Source organism: Mustelus asterias, chromosome 11 (genome assembly GCF_964213995.1).
Source record: "Mustelus asterias chromosome 11, sMusAst1.hap1.1, whole genome shotgun sequence".
NCBI lineage: Eukaryota > Metazoa > Chordata > Chondrichthyes > Carcharhiniformes > Triakidae > Mustelus > Mustelus asterias.
Window position 1 is genome coordinate 50276502 of NC_135811.1, and position 18090 is coordinate 50294591.

Genomic DNA, 18090 nt, shown 5'->3' on the forward strand with positions numbered 1-18090 from the left:
GTTTCCCCAATGTACCATGCCTCGGGACATCCTTTCTTGCAGCGTATCAGGTAGACAACGTTGGCCGAGTTGCAAGAGTATGTACCGTGTACCTGGTGGATGGTGTTCTCACGTGAGATGATGGCATCTGTGTCGATGATTCGGCACGGCCTCAGTGCTCAGCGCCAACAACTGCCAGTTTCCAGATGCAATTTTACAACTCATCCGCTTCATCCTGGACCACAATATCTTCACCTTCAACAACCAGTTCTTCATCCAGACACACGGAACAGCCATGGGGACCAAATTCGCACCTCAATATGCCAACATCTTCATGCACAGGTTCGAAGAAGACTTCTTCACCGCACGGGACCTTCAACCGATGCTATACACTAGATACATCGATGACATTTTCTTCCTTTGGACTCATGGTGAACAATCACTGAAACAACTCTATGATGACATCAACAAGTTCCATCCCACCATCAGGCTCACCATAGACTACTCTCCGGAATCGGTTGCATTCTTGGACACGCGCATCTCCATTAAGGACGGTCACCTCAGCACCTCACTGTACCGCAAGCCCACGGATAACCTCACGATGCTCCACTTCTCCAGCTTCCACCCTAAACACGTTAAAGAAGCCATCCCCTACGGACAAGCCCTCCGTATACACAGGATCTGCTCGGATGAGGAGGATCACAACAGACACCTCCAGACGCTGAAAGATGCCCTCATAAGAACAGGATATGGCGCTAGACTCATTGATCAACAGTTCCAACGCGCCACAGCGAAAAACCGCACCGACCTCCTCAGAAGACAAACACAGGACACAGTGGACAGAGTACCCTTCGTTGTCCAGTACTTCCCCGGAGCGGAGAAGCTACGGCATCTCCTCCGGAGCCTTCAACATGTCATTGATGAAGACGAACATCTCGCCAAGGCCATCCCCACACCCCCACTTCTTGCCTTCAAACAACCGCACAACCTCAAACAGACCATTGTCCGCAGCAAACTACCCAGCCTTCAGGAGAACAGTGACCAAGACACCACACAACCCTGCCACAGCAACCTCTGCAAGACGTGCCGGATCATCGACACAGATGCCATCATCTCACGTGAGAACACCATCCACCAGGTACACGGTACATACTCTTGCAACTCGGCCAACGTTGTCCACCTGGTACGCTGCAAGAAAGGATGTCCCGAGGCATGGTACATTGGGGAAACTATGCAGACGCTGCGACAACGGATGAATGAACACCGCTCGACAATCACCAGGCAAGACTGTTCTCTTCCTGTTGGGGAACACTTCAGCGGTCACGGGCATTCGGCCTCTGATATTCGGGTAAGCGTTCTCCAAGGCGGCCTTCGCGACACACGACAGCGCAGAGTCGCTGAGCAGAAACTGATAGCCAAGTTCCGCACACACAAGGACGGCCTCAACCGGGATATTGGGTTCATGTCACACTATCTGTAACCCCCACAGTTGCGTGGACCTGCAGAGTTTCACTGGCTGTCTTGTCTGGAGACAATACACATCTTTTTAGCCTGTCTTGATGCTCTCTCCACTCCCATTGTTTTGTTTCTTAAAGACTGGATTAGTTGTAAGTATTCGCATTCCAACCATTATTCATGTAAATTGAGTCTGTGTCTTTATAAGTTCTGTTTGTGAACAGAATTCCCACTCACCTGAAGAAGGGGCTTAGAGCCTCGAAAGCTTGTGTGGCTTTTGCTACCAAATAAACCTGTTGGACTTTAACCTGGTGTTGTTAAACTTCTTACTGTGTTTACCCCAGTCCAACGCCGGCATCTCCACATCATATCAATTTGGTCACAGCTTAGACTATACATAAAAACTTGACTTCATTAAAATAACTGAGCCACCTTAATCAACCTTTGTGGTACAGCACAGAGTCAAAACTATGCGTGAATGAATTAATTCATAATGCAAAAGGTGGTACAAAACATGTGCTGCAGATGTAATATAAAAACATGAATCAAGTTATACAAATATACTGTACTGTAGGGTTTCTATGAAATACATTTAGGAGCTCTTGTAATTATTAGTTTTGCCTCTACACCACTCCCTTTTTTAGTCACGCACGAAATAAAACGTATCGGTCTGATGGTCATATTTGAACTGAGGACTCAACAGGCTATTAGTAACAAACAAGAATGTATTACACACATAAAGCTGATCATTTTTTATAATACAGTCTCGGTGAAGACACTGCATCAACAACTTGTAATGGTAGAAGTCATTGTGGGCAAATTTCTTGATTTGAAATCACTGAAAATAATTTAATATCTAAACATAACACCGAAAACTTTAGAATAGTTTTAAACCAAGTAGTAGTGCAGATGCACGTGTTGGGAAAAACTTTCAATATCAGTATGGGCTACAGGGTACAGGTGGCATTTTTCACAGAAAAATCACTAAAAAACATTTCAACACTACTCTTAGCATCACTCCAAACATCTTAATTAGCAGACACATTCATTAGTTTGAAGATTGGAAGACAATTATCGTTGCCAAATTTTGATATTTCAATGAGTAAACTTTGCGAAATTCCTATATTGCAAATACAACCCAGAGAATTCCTGCAAAACAAAGCTTACAAGAATTTGCACATGCTAAACAATTGCTTACCATGATTTTCCACAGTGCCACAATTTAAAGATAAAAATCAATAACGTTGTTCATATATTTTATATACAATATATAAATAACATTTATTTCCCCAATTTACTATGACCATGCACTAATCTCAAGATTATTTTCTCACCTATCTTGACTATCATTGCAGCCTTCATTCATTCCACCACTTTCTCTTCATCAAAATCACTAGCTCAAACTTCTGTCATGTTAGTTTGTAATTACTAAACAGCAAAATTATGTTTTATATGACTGTCAAGCACTGTAATATGTATATTAGTGGTCTATTCACTTTGCAAAAAATGTAAGCTACAGAATTTGCACAATTTATCTGTACATTATAACTAATTTCTTCATAAAACAAGAATACAAAATCCTGATGATGGATCATCCAGATGCGAATCATTAGCTCAGTTCTTTCTCCGCAGGTGCTGAGAGACCTGCTGTAATTTTCCAGCATTTTCTGTTTTTGAATATAAAATCCTGGTTGAATCTCTTGGAGTTAGTATGACCATAAGACATAGGAGCAGAAGTAGGCCATTCAGCCCATCGAATCTGCTCCATCATTCAATGAGATCAAGACTGATCTGAAATGATAATCCACAACTCCACTTTCCAGCCTTATCGCCATAACCCTCGAGTTGGAAAATCCACCTATCTCAGCCTTCAACATACCTAGCAGCCCTCTGTGGTAAAGAATTCCACAGAATCACTATCCTCAAAGGAATTCCCCCTCATCTCAGTCTTAAATGGGGAACCCCATTATCTGAGATTATGCCCTCTGGTCTGAGACCCCCCCCTCCCCCACACAAATGAAAACAACCTCTCGGCATCTACGCTATTAAGTGCGCTGATAATCCTATATTTCTCAATGTGATCTCTCATTCTTCTGAACTCCAATAAGTACAGGTCCAACCTACTCAACCTGTCTGCATATCAAAATCCCTCCATACCCGGGATAAACTTTGTGAACCTTCTCTGGACTGCCTACAATGTCAATATAACTTTCCTTGGGTAAGGGAACCAAAACTACGCACAGTTTTCCAAGTGTAGTGTAACTGTTGCCTTGTATAGTTTTAGCAAGGCTTCCCTATTTTTGTATTCCGTTCCCTTTGAAGTGAAGGCCAACATTCTATTTCACTTCCCTATTACCTGAACATGCATGCTATCTATTTGTGACTTATGCCATGAAAACCTCCAAATCCCTCTGTGCTGTAGCTTTCTGCAGTTTTTCTCCATTTAAATAATATTCAGCTCCTTTATTCTTCCTACCAAAGTGCATAACTTCACATTTTGCTGCATTTAATTCCATCTGCCAAGTTTTTGCCTACTCTCATAACCTGTCAATATCCCTCTATAGATTATTTTGCCTTCCCACCTATGAGTGCGCAATTGCACATTAACTTCCCTTGTCCAAGTTATTAACATATATTGTAAATAAATGTGGTCCCAGCACAGATACCTATGGCACTCGATTAGTTACAGGTTGTCATCCTGAAAATGTCCATGATCCTAACTCTCTTCTTTTGGTGAGCTAATCCTCTATCCATATTAATATACTACCTCCAACACCATGGGCTTTATCTTAAGTAGCCTTTTGTGCGGTACCTTATCAAATGTTTTTTGGAAATCCAAGTAGACGACATCTTCTGATTTCCCTTTATCTATCCTGCTCATTTCCACCTCAAAGAATTCTAATAAATTGATCGGGCATCATTTCCCCTTCATGAAGCCATGCTGATTCTGCTTGATTATATGATGCATTGCTAAATGCTCTGCTATTACATTCGTTATAATGAACTCTTTAACATTTTCCTCAATGACAGATGTTAAGCTAAATGACCTATAGTTCCCTGTTTTTTGTCTCCTTCACTTTTTGAATAAATGTTGGCAATTTTCCAATCCTCTGGGACTATTGCAGAATTTAAGAATTTTTAGAACATTACTACCAATGACTTTCACTGTCCCCATTTCCTTCAATATCGTAGGATGCAACCCATCAGATCTAGGGAACTTAACAGCCTTCAGCCCCACTAGTTTCTCTCATACTTTTTCCTCAAATTATAGTTATTATATTTATTTCTTCCCCCACTTTTGCCCCTTGGTTATTTTGTATTTTTGGAATGTTATTCGGGCTTTCTACTGTGAATACTGACGCTAAGTATTTAACTGCTCTGACATTTCCTGGTTCCCCATTATTATTTCCCCAGTCTCATTCTCCAAGAGGTCTATGTTTACTTTGGCCGCTCTCTTCCTTTTTATATATTTAAAGAGGTTCTTGCTGTCCATTTTTATTTTTTTGTTTGTTTTTAAAACTTTCCCAATCCTCTGGCTTATCACTGACCTTTGCCACATTGTACGTTTGTTCTTTCAGTTTAATGCAGTTTAATAATAGTCAACCGTCTTTTCTGCCACACACCTTTCCCAGTCCGTCCCAGTCAACTCTGCCCTCATGCCTTTGCAATTACCTTTATTTAAATTTAGCATAGTTGTTTCTGACCCAAGCTTCTCACTCTCAAACTAAATGCTAAATTCTACCATGGTGTTTGCTGGGGGATCTTGTACTCTGAGACTGTTTATTGAACCTGTCTCATTACACACTACCAGATCCAAAATAGCCAGATTTCTGGTTGGATCTATACATATTGTTCAAGGAAACTGTCCCGAATACACTATGAATTCTTCCTCATGGCTGATCCACATGAAAGTTCAAATCCCCGATGATCAAAGTCCTGCCTTTTTTATATACCCTCATTATCTCCTGACTTATGCTCTATCCTATAGTATAGGGGGTCTAAAAACTACTCCCACCAATATCTTCTTCCCCTTGTTATTTATTTCCACCCATATGGATTGTAAATCATCCAATCCAAGATCATTTCTTGCTATTGAATCTTGTCTTAACTGGTTTTAAGTCAGGACTAATACTAATGAAAGCATGATAATAAAAATAAGCATTATTAAATAATTTAGAGGCAACTCATACCTATAGGTGTAAAAGCACTGGGAGTGTGGGATATTTTCAAAAGAAACCTCATTATGTAGCCCATATAAGTTCTAAAACAAATGTATGGCTCAAAATAAAGGTATTTGCATGAAGTGCTTTGCCACAACTACAAGAAGAAACTACAAAAGAACTCAAAAGCAGTCTATCAATGACCACTGGTTTCAGCTTGGCTGAAATGCTTACGAGATACACATTTGTTTTCTATTTTTGTTATCAGTGGAGCTCAAGAAAAATCCCAATAGTTGTCAACTATTTTACACAAAACTCTGTTCTACTATAATCAAACCCTATTTCACAGAGCAGAAGGGAAATGGGCATGTAATTTTTTTATTCCATTTTCATTCAATTTTCTTCACCATCATTAACCAATCGACCATAGGAGAACAAAGCCTTCTAATCTTCTCCCCACCTCATGAAAAGGTTTAAAAGATACCTGACAACCCCAAAGACAGTCCTGACCCACAACCTGCAAGTTATACGAACAGTTTGGTGTTAAAAAGATGAATTCAGTATCAAATATTTACTCGAAGTTAGCACACCAACCATATTTTTGCGTGGCTACTAAAACAAACACAATTCTGAAACTATAATGCTTTCCCTTCTCCAACTCTGGCAGGTGGCTCCCAAAAAAATTGGACACTGCAATATGTAGATTATGAAAGACCAAATTCTGCCACATTAGGTTACTATAGTCAAAATCACACCAGAAAAATAAAAGTCTAAGAGATCCAAAAATAAGGAGAAGACTTAAGAGTCAAACACCTAATGGCTTCTAAGAACTTCAATTTTTTTTTCTCCACAAGTGGTCAGGCAGATTGATTCCCACTTTGTGAACCCTCAACATGCTCTGAAAATCACATCTGCCCTTTGCTCCTCTAAAAAAGGAATTGCATGTCACATGTGCCAACTGCTAAAATCAATATAATTGTACAGTCATATTACAAATCAGCAAATTTCAGAAAGCATAAATGTGGGCATTGCCATTTAGCTGAGTGCTACCACTAAACAGATGAAATATTTGTTTAGTTGCCCTTTTAGGTATTTTTCTCATGCTGGTTCTGGTCACAATTCAGCAATCCGTACATACTGAGAACCTGAGTTTGAAAGAAGCTGCAGTTTAAAAATGTCCCTCAGCAACTGTGAAACTGCTCCCTAACGATGCTCTCCTTATAAAGATAAGCCCTTCATTCATTAGCAAAAATAATCCTGATCAATTTTCAGGAAGCCTACCATACCAATACTCAATTCTGATGACATGCAATGCTGACTATACAACTTAATAAATCTGACAACATATAACAATTGAGTCTTGGGTAATTCCACAAGTGTGTATATCATGCAATATTAGCCATTTTAAGCTTACAGAGCAGAAGGGAACCTCGGTATCAGATGCAGCTCAATGGTCACATACTCACCTAAGTCTGAGGATGTAGGTTCAACTCCCACTCCAGAGACCTGAGCACAAAGTCAGGGCCCCATCTATCCTCTCCGGTATACCCAAAAAGGCTCCAGTGCACAGTTCAGAGTGGGGACATTCACATTGGTTTGATGACAACTATTTATACCTCAACTAAAATAGCTAATAAAAGGGATCATCTGGTATGACAACATTGTTGTTCGTGGATATCTTACTGTCCAGAAATTCAAAAGACCAATTACCACCTCATCAGTGTTGTCTCAGTGATCAAAATGATAGAGTGGGTAATTAAGAGTGCTGTTAAGCAGCTCACATTGACATGTAAAATGTTTTTTTATAAATAACCTGCTCAGTGTTAAGTACATGTAAGATCTTGCTTAAAGAACTCCACTTGAATCATTACAAAAATTTGCTCAGTTTGGTTCTCCACTTGACTCCAAACCTTATTACAGCCATGGTTCAAACATGGACAAAAGAGCTCAATTCCAGAAGTGAGATGAGAGCTCTGACAAAGAGTCATCCTGACAAGAACAGTTGGTTCTATTCTCTCTCCACAGATGCTGTCAGACCTGCTGAGATTTTTTCAGCATTTTCTGTTTTTGTTTCAGATTCCAACATCCACAGTATTTTGCTTTTATTTTTGAGGGGAGAGTGACTGCCCTTGACATCAAGGTAGCTTTTGACTGCATGTTACATTTACAAGACCTAGGAAAAATGAAGTGAAAGGAAATTGCAGGGAGTGGGAAGATCTTCATTGTCTGGAATCATATCTAGCCATATCTGGGGATGGCTGGGGGCCAATCATCTCGGGCCTAAGACAATGTCCTGAGGAATTCTTGCAGCAATGTCCAAAACCCAACCACCTTCAGTTGCTTCATCAATGATCTGACCTCCACCCGCTTCATCAATGACCTTACCTCCACCCAACAGTGTTCTGCTCCATTTAGAACTCCTCAGATAATGAAGCAGCCTATGCTTGCATGTAGCAAGACCTGAGCAATAGTCAGATTTGGACTGATAAATGGCAGGTAGCATCCAGATTACAGAAGTGGCGGGCAATGGCCATCTCCAGCAAGAGCGAGTCTAACCACCTTTTCTTGACATTCAACAACATTACCACTGTCAATATCTTGGGCCATTGACCAGAAACCTTACTGGGTCAGCTATAAAAAATGATGTAGTGCAGGTCAGAGGCTGGCTGTTCTATGGGAAGTGACTCACCACCTTACACCTCAAAGCTTTTCCATCACCTACGAGGCACAAGTCAGGAGTGTAATGGGACATTCTTCATTTTCCTGAATGAATGCAGTTCCAATAACACTCGAGGAGTTTGACATCTTAAGAACCAAGTCACCTGCTTTATTGGTGCCCCATCCATCACCAGCGCATCATGGCCAGTGTGTCTGTACCATCTGCAAGATGCACTGCAGCAACTCACCAAGGCTTCTTCAACAGAGCTTTTCTACTGCCAAAGATAAGAACTGCAAGCGAAAACACCGCCAGCTGCAAATTCCCCTCAAAGTCTCATGCTATCCAGACTTGGAAATATATTGCTGTTCTTTCAGAGTCACTGGTAAAAATCTTGAAACTTCCTAGCTAGTAACACTGTAGAAATACTTTCACCGTACACACTGCAAAGTTTTAAGAAGGCAGTACACCATCTTTCCAAGGGTAACTCAAGATGAACAATAAATGCTTGCCATGCCAAGTACACCCACACACTGTGAATTGATTTTTTAAAACTTGACTGCTGTGTTCCCTATATTACAACAGTGACTGCACAACATAAGAACTTAGTTGACCGTAAAGCACTTTGGGACATCCTGAGGTCAAGAAAAGCACTATATACATCTAAGTTCCTTCTTTTATTGGAAAACCATTGAAATTTTACAACCAATACCACAAGGCCACGGGGAAGCAAAGTGAGCATCAAGATGTATTGTTAGAGCTGTTGGATAAAAAAGCAACTAGAAATATACTCAGTAGTTATATCTATGCTGGTCCCTTCATGTGGCAGGAAACAATGAATCAGGAGAAGACCCAGAGGAGGACACCCATAATTATAACTTATCAGGCATTTAGGCGTCATGGGGCTTTTTCACTAGTGGGTCTCACGTATAAGGTATTTAAAATGATGATGGAAATAGATTAGATTTATGTGGACAAGTCACTTACAGTGGGTATAAATGGGAGAACTAGAGAACACTGAAAATGTTAGACTGGAAATCAGAAAGTATTTCTTTTTGCCGACTCATCAACCTAATCATCAAATAGATTACCAAAATATTCATTCACCAGAGACTCATTGCAGTCCTTCAGAAAGGAAGCTGCATGATTTTGTTTGCCAGATACGTGAAATATTATGAAATGTGGAAGTGTCATTGTAGAACAATTTTCAAGAGGCTCCCTCCCTCCAAAAAATTGCCTTATTTTACCTGTTCCAGGATTGGTATGGAGGTTGCACCATGTCTGGATACGACAGGCTCAATGCACCAGTTGTTCTTTTTGTACTTTTTTATCTATGTATTTGTCCAAATCAATCAATGTTAGCTTTGAATTCTGCATAGCTGCTGCTTTATTCAACTCTACCTATTCTTATTCACACAAAAATTACTTCTAGATCCAATCCCATTTTAACTTTTCATCAAATTAACACCAACATATACAAAAATAAAACCAGGGATTCGTCAGTGGAGTAATTCAGGTGTAAAATGTTGTTTCAAGGCTCTCAGAATTAGAACATTTAATAGTTCCTTTACAATCCAAAAGCATAACTTTTGCCACCATACAAATCCATTTCACTGAAAATTGAAATCATGTTTCATTTAGGTATTTGCCTAATCTCTTAACACTTCACGGATATGGGTTAGAGATAGATGGCAGGGAAGAAAAGAAAGCGCCCTGCAAAGGTAATGCAACTGACCAACTTTGTTGCCAAAGGCCATGATTTCAAATAGAGTCTAACGAAAGTGCACTCACACCAACATTCTAGTACTTTGTTCCACTAAAATAATTTTATCTCCCAACTTAAATCATATCAGTGATCAGTTGCAGAATTGATAAACAACAATTCTCCAAAGTAGCACGACAAATCCCCCCAGAATCAATAGGTCCATAAAAATAAGTTCTACAGTTTTGTTCACCCTGATCTCCTGCAGACATACAGCTACTTGAGCATTAACATGAACATATGCAATTTTGCTCCTAATTACAACTTGGTGTAGTGACCCACAGAGAAAATAGTGACCTTTCCCCCCAGCTATATAGCGAAAATAGGTAGCATCACTACAGAAGATGAGCCAGTTCGAAAAAAAAGTGCACTCGGAGGGTGAAGCAAGAGAAATCATTCAAAACCAAATCCTCATTTCTGGCCCATTGCCAATGGACTGACATTGAAAACATTCCCCCACATCGCTTTCGTTTGTTCAGGAGAATCACACATCAATCCACTGACTGAAGGAATCCTCGAAGCTACAAGAGTTGCATCCAAATACAAGTACCACTTATCAGAGTTAGCTGCTAAAGTTCCTCATGAGCTCCTGTAAAATGTATACTCTAATCCATTAAAGCAATCAATGACAAAACATTGTGTCTGAATAACATCAGAGGTTATTTACGAAACACACACTCAAATTCTATTTGTAAAAAAAAAGGTTTGATTAGGCCATGCAATCCGACTGCATTGGACACCGCACTTTAGAACTTTTGGCAATTGTAATGCACAGAGATCACAATGCAAACCAAATGGTAAGTTCACATACATAACACACTATACTCTGAAATAGTAATACATCCCTGCATTACAGACTACAAACTTAATCTCCCATTTTTGGCTCTCTCTCAAATCCCTGATGCTATTTCTTTGCAAATGTCTCAATAATGCATTGCCCTGTGCAAATACCAATAAAAATTATTATACAGATTCTGCATTACAATTACATAGGCAGAAACAAAAAAGTTCAAATTGTCAAACCACAATAGATTCATGTGACACCTTATACATAAACAGAGATATCACAAAGTGCTTCATATACAATTACTTCATACACTACAACAAAACGCACTGATTGTAATGTGCAAAATAACTATCTTTATCGACATAACAAGTTTCCACCAACAGCAATAGGTTAAATTACCAGTTAATTTACTTTTTGTTGTTACACCTGATGCATATCGCCAGTTTAGCATTTCATCCAAAGGAAGGCATCTTCGACAATGCAGCACTCACTCAGCACTGCACTGAAATGTCAACCTCAAATCTATGCTCTGATCCTACAGTAGAACTTGAACGCACAACAATTTGCCTTGTGAGCAAAAGCACATACCTACTGAGCAACACTGACGCACAAGAGCAGAATGCTCATATCTGAACATGATATTTCTACAACTTGCAGTCATATTGCATCTTTAACATAGTAAATATCCCGTATTCCTTTCACCGCATTCCCCATCTGGTCAATGAGTGTTAGAAGCCCTCAGTAGATGGCAGTCATCTATGGCTGAATTGCATGACTTGAAATGAAAACTATTGCACCATGTAATTTTAACTGTTGTGGTAGAAACTTAAAACATATTAAATGTCTCACATCATAAGTATATTATCTATGCTAAGTTATTAATTTATGTCAAACAAATTGCACCAGAGCATTTGCAATATTTACTATAGGCTGCCACATTGCTGTTTCCTTTCAATATTAATCACTCGGGAGTACCAAGTTTCAATGGATTTTCATCAAGATTCTTCTCTGGTCATTCCAATCACGAAGACAAAAAAGAAACAAAACTTGACTTGGTTCAAAACCAAAAAGGAACTTCTTGTTTACACTACCTGAAATATAAGTTGCATAAGATTTTAGATTGAGGGTCAGTGATAAAATGTGCATAAATCTGTATTTCCAGAGAGTAAGGCAGGCACAATATTGAACAAGTTTATGCAGTACTTTTTAATTCAAAGAATAACTATCTTGTTGCTCAGTCTCAACCAATCAAAGCTTTAACAAGTTTGTCTGCTTCATTTTTCACGCCTACGTCTTTCCAAACACTCGCAGATTTCCGAATTTATATTTATATGTGCTGTATGTTTAATTACAAATTAACTGCATGAAACTCAAACAAATGTAAACTTTTGTCACACAAAGTAGCAAATGTTTTCCAAAGGACTAACATGCCACATTTGTAGAATACTTTCCCCTCCAGTAGATCTGAGAAGTATGACAAAAAGCATGTGGTCTGGCTATTTTCAAACCATGATATAACTAATCAAAGTCATAACAGGAAAGTATTAATGAAAATCACTGCTGAATTTTCTGTTGCTTTCATTTACAAAACTATATCATCAGTAGTTCTAATATCTTGCATACAAAGCACATTTTTACACCCTAGCAAAGGAATCATTGTGGAAAAGGCAAAATTGATTAACCAAAATATCAATACACAAATATAACCACTGCCAGTGGAAAACTTAGTTATACAAACACACAAATTTGAATGCTGGATTGTAAATGGACAATTTGCATTGCATCTTCAGTAGACACTGAGCACAATCAGATTTCCTAACGTGCATAAGGGAAACCCACGTCTACCGACTTTCAACAGTGACATTCCAAGAACAGAGGTTTCAGTACATCCCGTAAAATTTCAAAACATTTTCCAAAAAAAGACAATCTGTAGTTAATTCTACATTGAGTGAAAATGCAGAATCTACATTAGACTATTTCAAATGGTAGCAGTGCACAAGATCATTGCATCTTGTAATTTTAAACTGATGCACAATGACATCACCACCATAAACTGCTTGATACAATATTCCTCTTGCATGTTACTGTATTCCTTCCTTTTCTAAAACTGCTAAACTAGCAACAAGGCCAGATGTATTGACAAATCAACAAAATGACAAATCACTAGGTGCATTCAAAACAAACAAAAATAACCTCAAGTGATTCCTGTGTCATTAGCAACAATATTAGCAGTACAATGTCATTGTGGGTTCTTTCTTAACTGCATCTATAAAGTCTACTGCCCATTTCACTAGATAGCAGTACACTAAACAAAAAATTAGACTGCTGAATTCCCTAATGATTTACAACAGCAGTAGAGGAAAATAATTTCCCCCATCCCTGCAAAGTAATTATATTTAATTTATACGCAAGGTCGTGCAAAATTAAAGAATACAAAACAATGCCTTTAAAATTTTTACGTGATATTAAACATTTTGGCCAAAGGCACATAATTAACTTCATCCATTTCAATCTAGGCCAAGACATAATATCACTCTGGATAGTACGTATCTTCAACCCCCCCCCCCCGAGGCTACGCATGGCAGCTAATTCTGCACAATAGGTATTTCAGTACCACAATGCAATGTATATCATGACATTACACATTTAACTTAGAACGTTAGAGCCCCGCATCTAATTGCTCATTTTTAAATATAAAAGGAACTCACCCAACATTTTTTTTCTACGCCGTCACTTACGAATTACCCAATTTAATTGCACTCGGGCACTGAAACTGATCAAAATCGTTAAAATTGTGTAATGTCCCCCAGATCCTGCAAGAGTGACGGTCAGATCTCCCCCTCCCTGATCTGAAAATGAAACGAGGCACTGCATGGATTTCTTTGCACTTCTCCATTCAAACCTTGATTCAGCAAGACGCGATTTTCCACCACCCCTCCTCCCCCACAAACACACCAAAGGAAAAAAAAATGGATACATGTCAAATCCAAGTCGAATCCGTCTTCCTGGTATCGCCTCTTGTTCCTGCTGACAAGTTCTTTGATTCTCGAAGCCATTGCCTGTGTGGGATCCTGCGTTGAAGGAAGAGGTGGTGGTGGTGGAGGAGCTGGATGTGGGGAAAAAAAGGGGGGATGGGGGGAGGGAGGGGGTTGGTTGCTTCTTGGCTCGCTGTCACAACAGGGGCCTAAAACACCCAGCTTCTCTCTCTCACACACACACTCTCTTGTCGGTGTATGTGTCTCCTTCTGTGGACACTCTTGTCTTGACACCCTCTTCCCCCCCGCCGGTTAATATTCTCCGCAGTGGGGGGGGGGGGGGGAAATCTCCGGCCCTCTTTTTGTTTAGATCACCATGGAAAAGAGAAATGTGGGGGGTGGTGGTGGCCGACGATAGGGAAGGAGGGAGAGGATAAGGGAGAGAGGGGGTAACAATAATCCGGGGTGAAAGAGGGGGTGAAGGAAGGAGGATGGGGGGGGGGGAAATGGGAGTAAAAAGTGGTTGCGGGAGATTTTGAGGAGGAGGGGAGGGAAAGGGGGGTGGCGGCCGCCACATTCACCGTCTCTCGCTGCGATTTTTCTTTGCCTCCGTTACCGCCGGTCTTGGGGGGGGGGGGGGGGGGGGTGAGAAGGGAAAACGATGGGAGGAGGAGGAGGAAATAAAATCCCTCAGCCTTGGTTCCACAAAAAAGAGGAATTAAAAGACACAGGCAGGACGATTCCGTTTTCTCTCTCTTCTGTCAATAAATTAGACGTTTCTTTTTTCAAATAAAAAAAATTACATCCGCCAGCCGCTCCTTGATCTCCGTCAGAAATAATAATCCATCCAAACACACGCTCCGGGGTCCGCTCCGTATTAAAAAAAATCATAAGCGTCTTTTATATTAAAAAGTCAGCAGGAAGCCGAGCTCTCTTCTCCAGACACACACTTGCTCCTCTCCTTCTCGGCCGATCGCTCCGGCTCCAGGCTCGGGGCCCCGGCCACGGCTCCAACTCCGGCCCACGGCACCGCGACTCCAGCTCTTTGCCTTTCTTTTTCGCCGACCCCCGCCACCACCCGCCCACCCTCCCCGTCCCTCCCCCCACCCCGCCACCACCACCACCACCACGACTACCCCCACCACCCACCCGCCCTCCCCCACGGGGGAGGAAAAGAAAGTTTTTTTTGGTTTTAAAAAAAAGCAGCTAAAAAGCTTGCGGGCCCGCCGGACTCTCAAACTTCCATCATGGCTTCCCAGGGAAAAAAAAAAGCGCAATGGCCCCGAGTGGGAATGAGCGAGAGAGGAGGAGAGGGGGGGGGGGGGAATGGTGGAAATAACCTTTCGCTATTACAATATAGTCCTTCCCTTCCACCTCCACTCCTCGAGGTTTTTCTCAACTTCTCCCGCTGCCAATTGTATTCCTTTGCTGGCCACAATCAGGTATGGTTTGGGGGTCCTAATGTTGGGGGGGGAATTGTTCAGTCTTGAGGAATGGGGGGAGGAGGAGGAGGGACGGATGGATATGAAGTGAATCAAATCAGTATTACAGCATTGATGGTTCGGTGTGAGGCGGCCGGGGGCCGGCACTTCTTGCGAAGGTCACGTGGCCTGCGCTGCGATGATCTCTCCTCTCTCTGGCTGTGGGAGGAGGGGGGGAGATGGAGCGCGAGCCCGAGCGACCGTTGAACGGCCGAGTCTCGAGCAGGAGCTCGAGCTGCGAGAGGCCCGGCAGAGACATGAGGCAGGATGAGGATTTAGAGACAACTCCACTGCCACCGAGCTTAGTTCCTTCCCCCTGACTGTCAAAACTTGCCCGGCCGTTTGCAGTCCTGTTCAGAGAGAGAGACACACACAATTAATTGCATGCAAGGCATCCCGTATGATTGATTTTAATAATTGAAGATTTCTTTTAGCGTTTTTCTGAGCGGTAGAGGAGAGATTTTTGGGGGTGTGGATGTTGAAGGCGGTCCGTCCTCAGCCGCCGCCATCTTGGTAAAGGAGCAACCTGTTGGGGCATATGTTAGGACACTCAGCGCGACTCCCAGCCGCTTGTGTTCGTCGGGATATTCATCAACTGACACCGTGGACATTGTTAATGTGTGAAATCCATTGCTGAATGCGTCTTTCTTCTCTGTGTTGCAGGTATTCTCTGCAATGGGCATGTCCAATTGCAGCTTTGTGGAAGGGTATGCGCTCTCTGCTGAGTTTCTCTCGTATTTTCTGGGTCCCTGGTGCTGAGAGGCAGCAGTGCTGCCTTTATTGTCCATCTTAAGTAGTCTAAGATGAATATGCCCAGCTATTGCTATTGAACAAGAGCTGGCAATAGCCTGTAAATGGTAGTCATGATGTGGAGATGCCGGCGTTGGACTGGGGTGAAGACAGTAAGAAGTCTCACAACACCAGGTTAAAGTCCAACAGGTTTATTTGGTAGCAAATACCATAAGCTTTCGGAGCGCTGCTCCTTCGTCAGATGGAGTGGAAATGTGCTCTCAAACAGTGCACAGAGACACAAAATCAAGTTACAGAATACTGATTAGAATGCGAATCCCTACAGCCAGCCAGGTCTTAAAGATACAGACATGGTGGGTGGAGGGAGCATTAAGCACAGGTTAAAGAGATGTCTCTTTAACACTCCATCTGACGAAGGAGCAGCGCTCCGAAAGCTTATGGTATTTGCTACCAAATAAACCTGTTGGACTTTAACCTGGTGTTGTGAGACTTCTTACAATAGCCTGTAAAACCATGGAAATGATTTTAATTGCTTAAGTTTGCTAGTTGTGCATCATAGTGTTCAGACAAACTACTTAAATTGCAATTTGATAAGCTTATTTGAGCTTTATGTAATCATCATGTGTTTCAGTAGAAGGAAGCAAAACAAATATATAATACTGATTCTGAAGGAGATTGATGGGGTGGACACTGGGAGATTGTTTCCACTGGTTGGGAATTTAAAACATGGGGGCACAGTGTCAGGATAAGGGGCCAAACATTTAGGACTGAGAAAAGAAAAAAATACTTCACTAAAAGGGTTGTAAATCTTTGGAATTCTCCATCACGAGGCTGGGATTGACAAGCTTTTGGTGTCTCAGGGTATCTAGGGATATGAATAGCTGGCAGGCAAATGGAGTTGAAACCCAAGATCAGCCATGATCCTTTTGAATTGTGGAGCAGTCTTCATAGGTTGTGGTCTGTCCCCCCTATTCTTGTGTTACGTTCTTGTAATGTTTGAAGTTGATTATTTATTGTGTGCAGATGCACAAGGAAAATTAAATCCACAAAATAGAAATTTGGGAAAGTTGTCAATTGGTAATGGGTTCTCTACCTGTCTGAATCTGAATGATAGTTGTCTAAGTACCTCCATCTTTCTAAATGACCACTGAACAATAAACTATCATTTCCTAGATTTTCACCAATCTCTTCTTGAGATCTCTTGGCACTGAAGGTTCTTAGGACACATGTCCATTAAAAAGTAGCAATGGAGGAAAAGTATACATTTGAGATTATCAGTATTTCTAAACTCTCCTCTTGATGCTGCATGTTGTAAATTAATGCTTCACAGTTGACAGCCAACCAGTGATCATTTTCGTTCTCCCACTGAAGTCTTAACCCCAGGAGTCTTGTCACTGCTCAATTAAGCTGCAGATATGTCAGCAATTACTTTCTCTTCACTACTCATTTACCACCTTTCTCTTGACTGGATCGTCAAGATTGGGAACCATCAATGTGGGATATCCCTCAAACACTTGAACTTTTACTCTTGTTACAGACAGTGTTGAAGAAGCGAGGTTACAACATCTTTAAGACACTTTGATGATCCGTTGTTGCTTCAGATTTGAAGTATGTTGTGTTAATATATTGTTAACACTAATCTGAATACCTGTGGCAAGAGTGGAGAAACAAACAAATAATGATATTTGTGTTTCATGCTCTTGCCTCTTAATATATTTTATATCTTTCTGCATAACATGGGATAGAATTTCCACACAGCTTGTCTCATCCTTAGAATAACAATGTAAATGGCACTTTATGCCATTTATCAAAGGTCTCTGCCAAAGTAATGACAGAAAATCAGTTGAATATTTGCAGAAATTCCAGGTGATAAGTTTTTCCAAAATCTTCCCCAGAAAATACAAGAGAAACTCAGCAGAGAGTGCATACCCTTCCTCAAAGCTGCAATTGGACATGCCCATTGCAGTTCAGCGGAGGGGAAAAAAGGGGATGGAAAATGAAAACAGATACTCCAATCGTTGCAAGTAAGTTTAGAGTTGTATAACAAGTATGTTACCTAACAGAAGATCGCCAACAACCGTCCTG

At 41.0% G+C, this 18090-nt stretch overlaps 1 protein-coding gene across 1 annotated transcript in view; it reads right to left on the reverse strand.

The window, feature by feature from the left end:
• The window catches only part of ptenb (phosphatase and tensin homolog B), a 165897-nt gene extending 151744 nt beyond the window's left edge, over window positions 1-14153 (reverse strand). The window contains exon 1 of the mRNA XM_078223581.1: window positions 13777-14153. Coding sequence (XP_078079707.1) covers window positions 13777-13855 — 79 coding nt within the window. The 5' untranslated portion in view covers window positions 13856-14153. The remainder of the gene's footprint in view (window positions 1-13776) is intronic.
• Window positions 14154-18090: the final 3937 nt, after the last annotated feature.